Here is a 10000-nt window from a genome sequence, read left to right on the forward strand (position 1 = left end):
AATGTCAGAGAGTCTGATGAGTGAATGACTGTGATCTGATTATTATTTATGAATGTCAGAGAGTCTGATGAGTGAATGACTGTGGTCTGATTATGATTTATGACTGAGAGAGTCTGATGAGTGAATGACTGTGGTCTGATTATGATTTATGAATGTCAGAGAGTCTGATGAGTGAATGACTGTGATCTGATTATGATTTATGACTGAGAGAGTCTGATGAGTGAATGACTGTGATCTGATTATTATTTATGAATGTCAGAGAGTCTGATGAGTGAATGACTGTGGTCTGATTATGATTTATGAGCGTCAGAGAGTCTGATGAGTGAATGACTGTGGTCTGATTATGATTTATGACTGAGAGAGTCTGATGAGTGAATGACTGTGATCTGATTATGATTTATGACTGAGAGAGTCTGATGAGTGAATGACTGTGATCTGATTATTATTTATGAATGTCAGAGAATCTGATGAGTGAATGACTGTGGTCTGATTATGATTTATGAGCGTCAGAGAGTCTGATGAGAGAATGACTGTGGTCTGATTATGATTTATGAGCGTCAGAGAGTCTGATGAGAGAATGAATGTGGTCTGATTATGATTTATGACTGTCAGAGAGTCTGATGAGAGAATGACTGTGGTCTGATTATGATTTATGACTGAGAGAGTCTGATGAGAGAATGACTGTGATCTGATTATTATTTATGAATGTCAGAGAGTCTGATGAGTGAATGACTGTGGTCTGATTATGATTTATGAGCGTCAGAGAGTCTGATGAGTGAATGACTGTGGTCTGATTATTATTTATGAATGTCAGAGAGTCTGATGAGTGAATGACTGTGATCTGATTATGATTTATGAGCGTCAGAGAGTCTGATGAGAGAATGACTGTGGTCTGATTATGATTTAAGAGTGTCAGAGAGTCTGATGAGTGAATGACTGTGGTCTGATTATGATTTATGACTGTCAGAGAGTCTGATGAGTGAATGACTGTGGTCTGATTATGATTTATGACTGTCAGAGAGTCTGATGAGTGAATGACTGTGGTCTGATTATGATTTATGAGCGTCAGTGAGTCTGATGAGTGAATGACTGTGGTCTGATTATGATTTATGACTTTCATAGAGTCTGATGAGTGAATGACTGTGGTCTGATTATGATTTATGACTGTCAGAGAATCTGATGAGTGAATGACTGTGGTCTGATTATGATTTATGACCTTCATAGAGTCTGATGAGTGAATGACTGTGGTCTGATTATGATTTATGACTGTCAGAGAATCTGATGAGTGAATGACTGTGGTCTGATTATGATTTATGACTGTCAGAGAGTCTGATGAGTGAATGACTGTGGTCTGATTATGATTTATGAATGTCAGAGAGTCTGATGAGTGAATGAGTGTGATCTGATTATGATTTATGAGCGTCAGAGAGTCTGATGAGTGAATGACTGTGGTCTGATTATGATTTATGACTGTCAGAGAGTCTGATGAGAGAATAACTGTGGTCTGATTATGATTTATGAATGTCAGAGAGTCTGATGAGTGAATGACTGTGGTCTGATTATGATTTATGAATGTCAGAGAGTCTGATGAGTGAATGACTGTGGTCTGATTATGATTTATGACTGTCAGAGAGTCTGATGAGAGAATGACTGTGGTCTGATTATGATTTATGACTGTCAGAGAGTCTGATGAGTGAATGACTGTGGTCTGATTATGATTTATGAGCGTCAGAGAGTCTGATGAGTGAATGACTGTGGTCTGATTATGATTTATGACTGTCAGAGAGTCTGATGAGAGAATGACTGTGGTCTGATTATGAGTTATGACTGAGAGAGTCTGATGAGTGAATGACTGTGGTCTGATTATGATTTAAGAGCGTCAGAGAGTCTGATGAGTGAATGACTGTGGTCTGATTATGATTTAAGAGTGTCAGAGAGTCTGATGAGTGAATGACTGTGATCTGATTATGATTTATGACTGTCAGAGTCTGATGAGTGAATGACTGTGGTCTGATTATGATTTATGACTGTCAGAGAGTCTGATGAGTGAATGACTGTGGTCTGATTATGATTTATGACTGTCAGAGAGTCTGATGAGTGAATGACTGTGGTCTGATTATGATTTATGACTGTCAGAGAGTCTGATGAGAGAATGACTGTGGTCTGATTATGATTTATGACTGTCAGAGAGTCTGATGAGTGAATGACTGTGGTCTGATTATGATTTATGAGCGTCAGAGAGTCTGATGAGTGAATGACTGTGGTCTGATTATGATTTATGACTGTCAGAGAGTCTGATGAGAGAATGACTGTGGTCTGATTATGATTTATGAATGTCAGAGAGTCTGATGAGTGAATGACTGTGGTCTGATTATGATTTATGAGCGTCAGAGAGTCTGATGAGTGAATGACTGTGGTCTGATTATGATTTATGAGCGTCAGAGAGTCTGATGAGTGAATGACTGTGGTCTGATTATGATTTAAGAGTGTCAGAGAGTCTGATGAGTGAATGACTGTGATCTGATTATGATTTATGACTGTCAGAGAGTCTGATGAGTGAATGACTGTGGTCTGATTATGATTTAAGAGTGTCAGAGAGTCTGATGAGTGAATGACTGTGGTCTGATTATGATTTATGAGCGTCAGAGAGTCTGATGAGTGAATGACTGTGGTCTAATTATGATTTAAGAGCGTCAGAGAGTCTGATGAGTGAATGACTGTGGTCTGATTATGATTTATGACTGTCAGAGAGTCTGATGAGTGAATGACTGTGATCTGATTATGATTTATGACTGTCAGAGAGTCTGATGAGTGAATGACTGTGGTCTGATTATGATTTATGACTGTCAGAGAGTCTGATGAGAGAATGACTGTGGTCTGATTATGATTTATGACTGTCAGAGAGTCTGATGAGTGAATGACTGTGGTCTGATTATGATTTATGAGCGTCAGAGAGTCTGATGAGTGAATGACTGTGGTCTGATTATGATTTATGACTGTCAGAGAGTCTGATGAGAGAATGACTGTGGTCTGATTATGATTTATGAATGTCAGAGAGTCTGATGAGTGAATGACTGTGGTCTGATTATGATTTATGAGTGTCAGAGAGTCTGATGAGTGAAGGACTGTGATCTGATTATGATTTATGAGCGTCAGAGAGTCTGATGAGTGAATGACTGTGGTCTGATTATGATTTATGAGCGTCAGAGAGTCTGATGAGTGAATGACTGTGGTCTTATTATGATTTATGAGCGTCAGAGAGTCTGATGAGAGAATGACTGTGGTCTGATTATGATTTATGAATGTCAGAGTCTGATGAGAGAATGACTGGTCTGATTATGATTTCTGAGCGTCAGAGAGTCTGATGAGTGAATGACTGTGGTCTGATTATGATTTATGACTGTCAGAGAGTCTGATGAGAGAATGACTGTGGTCTGATTATGATTTATGAATGTCAGAGAGTCTGATGAGTGAATGACTGTGGTCTGATTATGATTTATGAGTGTCAGAGAGTCTGATGAGTGAATGACTGTGGTCTGATTATGATTTATGACCGTCAGAGAGTCTGATGAGTGAATGACTGTGATCTGATTATTATTTATGACTGTGAGAGAGTCTGATGAGAGAATGACTGTGGTCTGATTATGATTTATGACTGTGAGAGAGTCTGATGAGTGAATGACTGTGGTCTGATTATGATTTATGACTGTGAGAGAGTCTGATGAGAGAATGACTGTGGTCTGATTATGATTTATGACTGTGAGAGAGTCTGATGAGTGAATGACTGTGGTCTGATTATGATTTATGACTGTCAGAGAGTCTGATGAGTGAATGACTGTGGTCTGATTATGATTTATGACTGTCAGAGAGTCTGATGAGTGAATGACTGTGATCTGATTATTATTTATGACTGTGAGAGAGTCTGATGAGTGAATGACTGTGGTCTGATTATGATTTATGACCTTCATAGAGTCTGATGAGTGAATGACTGTGGTCTGATTATGATTTATGACTGTCAGAGAATCTGATGAGTGAATGACTGTCGTCTGATTATGATTTATGACTGTCAGAGAGTCTGATGAGTGAATGACTGTGGTCTGATTATGATTTATGACTGTGAGAGAGTCTGATGAGAGAATGACTGTGGTCTGATTATGATTTATGACCTTCATAGAGTCTGATGAGTGAATGACTGTGGTCTGATTATGATTTATGACTGTCAGAGAATCTGATGAGTGAATGACTGTGGTCTGATTATGATTTATGACTGTCAGAGAGTCTGATGAGAGAATGACTGTGGTCTGATTATGATTTATGAATGTCAGAGAGTCTGATGAGTGAATGACTGTGATCTGATTATGATTTATGACTGTCAGAGAGTCTGATGAGAGAATGACTGTGGTCTGATTATGATTTATGAATGTCAGAGAGTCTGATGAGTGAATGACTGTGGTCTGATTATGATTTACGAGTGTCAGAGAGTCTGATGAGTGAAGGACTGTGGTCTGATTATGATTTATGAGCGTCAGAGAGTCTGATGAGTGAATGACTGTGGTCTGATTATGATTTATGAGCGTCAGAGAGTCTGATGAGTAAAGGACTGTGGTCTGATTATGATTTATGACTGTGAGAGAGTCTGATGAGTGAATGACTGTGGTCTGATTATGATTTATGACCTTCAGAGAGTCTGATGAGTGAATGAATGTGGTCTGATTATGATTTATGATTTATGACTGTGAGAGAGTCTGATGAGTGAATGACTGTGGTCTGATTATGATTTATGATTTATGACTGTGAGAGAGTCTGATGAGTGAATGACTGTGGTCTGATTATGATTTATGATTTATGACTGTGAGAGAGTCTGAAGGTCCAGCGCGTAGATTTCTCTTTGGACATGGTCAGCCAGCCCAGGCAGGAACATGTCCCACTGCGCCTCCTCGTTCCATTGGCACTCAGCCGCCAGCGTGCAGAAATTTTACGGAGTACTCAGACACATTATGATTTATGAGAGTCTGATGAGTGAATGACTGTGGTCTGATTATGATTAATGACTGTCAGAGAGTCTGATGAGTGAATGACTGTGGTCTGATTATTATTTATGACTGTCAGAGAGTCTGATGAGTGAAGGACTGTGGTCTGATTATGATTTATGAGCGTCAGAGAGTCTGATGAGTGAATGACTGTGGTCTGATTATGATTTATGACTGTCAGAGAGTCTGATGAGTGAATGACTGTGATCTGATTATGATTTATGAGCGTCAGAGAGTCTGATGAGTGAAGGACTGTGGTCTGATTATGATTTAAGAGTGTCAGAGAGTCTGATGAGTGAATGACTGTGGTCTGATTATGATTTATGTGCGTCAGTGAGTCTGATGAGTGAATGACTGTGGTCTGATTATGATTTATGAGCGTCAGAGAGTCTGATGAGTGAATGACTGTGGTCTGATTATGATTTATGACTGTCAGAGAGTCTGATGAGTGAATGACTGTGGTCTGATTATGATTTATGAGCGTCAGAGAGTCTGATGAGTGAATGACTGTGGTCTGATTATGATTTATGAGCGTCAGAGAGTCTGATGAGTGAATGACTGTGGTCTGATTATGATTTATGAGCGTCAGAGAGTCTGATGAGTGAATGACTGTGGTCTGATTATGATTTATGACTGTCAGAGAGTCTGATGAGTGAATGACTGTGATCTGATTATGATTTATGAGCGTCAGATAGTCTGATGAGTGAATGACTGTGGTCTGATTATGATTTATGAATGTCAGAGAGTCTGATGAGTGAATGACTGTGGTCTGATTATGATTTATGACTGTCAGAGAGTCTGATGAGTGAAGGACTGTGATCTGATTATGATTTATGACTGTCAGAGAGTCTGATGAGTGAATGACTGTGGTCTGATTATGATTTATGAGCGTCAGAGAGTCTGATGAGTGAATGACTGTGGTCTGATTATGATTTATGACTGTCAGAGAGTCTGATGAGTGAATGACTGTGGTCTGATTATGATTTATGACTGTCAGAGAGTCTGATGAGTGAATGACTGTGGTCTGATTATGATTTATGACTGTCAGAGAGTCTGATGAGTGAATGACTGTGGTCTGATTATGATTTATGAGCGTCAGAGAGTCTGATGAGTGAATGACTGTGGTCTGATTATGATTTATGACTGTCAGAGATTGTGTGTGACTGATCAGTGTGTGTCGTTCCTCAGGATCTGGGCCGTCGTGATCAGGACACCTACGACACTCTTCATCCTGGGATGAAAAAGAAGCCTCTGCCCTGAGAACACCCGAATGCTTTCTACATAATTAAGCTTCGTTAATCTCCAGTTCTGCTCTGTTGTCATTGTTTGACGTTGTTAATTTGTACAATGTGTGTGTAAGGCTCTCATTGCCAATTAGCATAATACATTTTTAATAATATATTTCTAACTTGAACAGTGTCCAATAATTTTCCTTGTTACTGTATAAAATGAGTAAAAAATATTCTTATTTCTAATTTAAATAAAAGACTTTCTTAAATCCCTCCCTGTTAGCCTGGTTAAAACCAGACCATTCTCAGTAGTAACTGAGTTATGGTCTGGCAAAGCTCCATAGACAAATCATTTCCAAAGGGGCGTCACCAACGGACGTCGCTCAAATGCCTCTGGGCGCATTTGGATAGACCTAAAACCAATCAGAGCGATCGTCATTGTGTAAAGCCCGCCTCAACGTTTCTGATTGGTGCCGCGATTTCTAGGCCATGGAAATGGGCTTGAATGAGCTCTTTGCCAGACTACTTCTCGAGGAAATCTGAATTTGCCGGAAGTTGTCTGGGTTTTCCCAGGCTACCTCCCTGTTCTAGTTGATGCTTGAGCTCTTCTCATGTCTATTTTAAATATACAGTTGACCAGCAGGTGTCGCAATACAACAGTTGGGAAATGTTTATTGTGAAATAAACTAAATCATTAACTCGCTCCTGGTCAAAACTTACAACTATTTCAATCAGCTTTGATACACCACGTGACCAATCAAATTAGAAGAACACAAATAACTCCTGCATAAATATACAATCGTGTAATTTAAATGTTTAGATGATGTTAATGATAAAAAAAATACAAATTACTTATGAAATAATAACAATAACATTAAATTGTTTACTATAAAGTATAAACAAACTTTGTAGCCTATATCTCTCTAGATTAGAGTTTAAATAATTTGCCTGTTTGTGGGTATGTTCATTAAATGTCAAGAATTCGCTGCTTGACTGGTTTGTCCTGTTCATTTCTACTTTACAAAACACCAAACCAAACAAAAGCCACGAATTCCTCAAACTTCACTTCGGCTCTAACAGCTTCAGAGAGAAGAGTTTTCCAGAAATCACTTCAAATCCCCCACAGAGGTCTGATTTCAAGAGAAAAAAATATAAGTTTATAGTTTAGTGCACAAACCAAAGGTCAGTAAGAGAGAGAGAGTGTGCGCGCACGTGCGCGTGCCCAGAGGTGGGTGGAGCCCACGTGAACACGCAGGTGTGTGTGAACGCTCACCTGAACACAGACTTCAAACAGAGTTTAATGATGAGTTTATCAGCCTCTGGATCTTCCTGTAGAAACTCAGCTTGTATTTTGCTTTTATTCCTTTAATGCTGACAAATGGCGGATCTGAAGAACACAGTTTAACATGGATGAACAGAAAAGCGCGTGAGAACATGAGGAGGAATAACAGAGAAATACACTGAGAGAATAAATCAGAAACATGACGAAACTACTGAGCTTCATCTGTGTGATCCTCTTCACATTGATGGGTAAGACAAAAAACTCAAACACTGCTGAGGACTCGAGTAGTGTGTATTAGTCAGTCAGTTTGGTTATAGGCTATTTTGTAAATTACGGTAACACTTTACTATAGGGTTTTTGTTAACATTAGTACATTGCTAATATTTAGTAATCAGTTTATGTTAATTAAATTACTAATGCATTGTTGAAATCAAAAGTTTTATCTGTTAACATTAAGTTAATGCATTGATTGACATGACAATAAACCGTTGTGTTTTTATTAATAAACGTTCACAAATGTTAATAAATACTGCAACAAACCCACTAAAACCAGCCACACGTATAGTTGTGTTTTAGCTGTGTGTTTTTTCAGCAGGGAGTCCATAAATTGTGTTTCGGTGTGTGTGAGTGTGTGTGTGAGAGAGATCTGCTATGTGGTGCAGTGACATTCTTCTGTCGGTAAAGTTCAACCAGCCTCAAAAACCATTACTCACTTATTTATGACTGTCGTGGAGGAAGTGAGTGAGTGTGTGTGTGTGTGTGTGTGTGTGTGTGTGTGTGTGTGTTGTGTGTGTGTGTGTATTTATTTAGAAAAGGGACTGTGTACAATAACCAACATTCGTGAATGTAAATGTACCCAGATTAGCCCGAAGGCTAGATTTCATCGCTAGTCCCTCTGCCAGATGTTATGAGGCCTAAAACTAGAGAAGAGGCTAAAACAATTATAACAATAATAGAACTAGAACATGTAAACAACTCTGTAAAATACAATTGATATACAAAAAGACGAGATATATGTACACAATAATAATAAAAATGTGAGTTTTTATGAGTTAAATATAACTAATTATAATGAAATTATTAATAGTAATAGTAGAGGAAGCAGCAATAATGTTCACATTGTTGATTATGAAGCCATTTCTTAAAATTATACTTAAATGAGTTTAACGATGAGCATTCTCTAATTGATTGTGGTCCAGAAATGCAGTGATGTGATTCTCTGAATGAAATACAGCTTGACCAAAGACCGGTTCCTACAATCCGGTCTAATTTAACCTCTAGTTACTCTCTCTCTCTGTGTGTGTGTGTGTGTGTGTGTGTGTGTGTGTGTGATGGGTAGGGTTAGTGTTAGAGGAGAGAATATACAGTTTGTACAGTATAAAAACCAGTACGCCAATGGAGGTCCTCACAAGTATAGCAAAACAAACCTGTGTGAGTGTGTGTGAAGGTAAAGGTATGTATTGTTATTGTAAACGAGTGGCGTGCCAGTGTGTGTGTGTTCGGTGTGTTTGTGTTCAGTGTGTGTGTCAGCTGAGACGAAGACAAACAATAACCGGAACTGCAAGATGACATTCTCTCTCTGTCTCATTCTCTCACTTTGAAATGCGAGTGTGTGCTGGTTCTACATGAAGTGGAGATCCAACTGTTCCACAATAGTGCAAAATCAGCAGAAATATCCGGGATGAACGGTTTCAGAGAGGTCTCGAGTGTGTCTCCCATCTCTGCTCAGATACTGAAGTTGAACATTTCTCTGCTTCACATTCATTATTCACTGCATGAAAACTAGTGACTCGTTTGAGTGTGTTTTGATCCATGTTTATGAGGAATATCTGAGGAGGTGTTGATATGTAAATTAAACCTGGCTGAGAACTCATCGAGTCTCCTGAGCAGAAACATTTCCCTGTAGAATGTAATGCAGCTTTACTCGAAACATACATATCTGATCATAACTTATCAACATGATCTGATGAACCTGTTGCACTCGATCTTCTCCAGTCCAGTTTACACTCTTTTATCCAGTAAACGTCTTTTATTATACCTGTACAAACTCCTCCTTCAGCTCGAGCTTCACGAGTCTTTCTGTGTCGAATCTGAGCTGCTTTTATCAAGTAAATGTAAGAATAACTTTGATATTGTTAGTAATATTTCATCTGGACTGAAGCAGCTTCGGTTTAATTGATTATCCATCATCATTTTATAGAATAATCATGAGTATCAAATATGATCATCAGGCTTTTGAGGAAGGTGTATTTGTTCATCATCATTGTATTATACATTTTAAAACTACAGAGATTTGATCATAAAACTAAGCATTTAAATATCATCTTACTAAGAAATATTATTGGCAGATAATTCATATATGCATTTATGTAAGTATCTGCTATACTGATATAAAGATCTCATTGGCTTATATTACAAGCATCATAATCTCATATATCTGCCAATAATATTTCTTAGTA

General features: G+C 38.4%; 2 protein-coding genes across 3 annotated transcripts in view; both read left to right on the top strand.

Annotated features, from left to right (window-relative positions):
• fcer1gl (Fc receptor, IgE, high affinity I, gamma polypeptide like) overlaps positions 1-7251 on the top strand; it is a gene marked incomplete at its 5' end in the record, with an annotated part of 17726 nt that extends 10475 nt beyond the window's left edge. The window contains one exon of the mRNA XM_079876800.1: positions 6219-7251. Coding sequence (XP_079732926.1) covers positions 6219-6290 — 72 coding nt within the window. The 3' untranslated portion in view covers positions 6291-7251. The remainder of the gene's footprint in view (positions 1-6218) is intronic.
• A 219-nt stretch (positions 7252-7470) lies between these two features.
• nectin4b (nectin cell adhesion molecule 4b) overlaps positions 7471-10000 on the top strand; it is a 35281-nt gene continuing 32751 nt past the window's right edge. For both annotated transcript variants that reach the window (XM_079876980.1, XM_079876981.1), the window contains exon 1: positions 7471-7789. In XM_079876980.1, the coding sequence (XP_079733106.1) occupies positions 7741-7789 (49 nt within the window). In that variant the 5' untranslated portion in view covers positions 7471-7740. The remainder of the gene's footprint in view (positions 7790-10000) is intronic.

This window comes from Squalius cephalus (genome assembly GCF_949319135.1).
Source record: "Squalius cephalus genome assembly, chromosome: 7".
NCBI classification, from domain to species: domain Eukaryota; kingdom Metazoa; phylum Chordata; class Actinopteri; order Cypriniformes; family Leuciscidae; genus Squalius; species Squalius cephalus.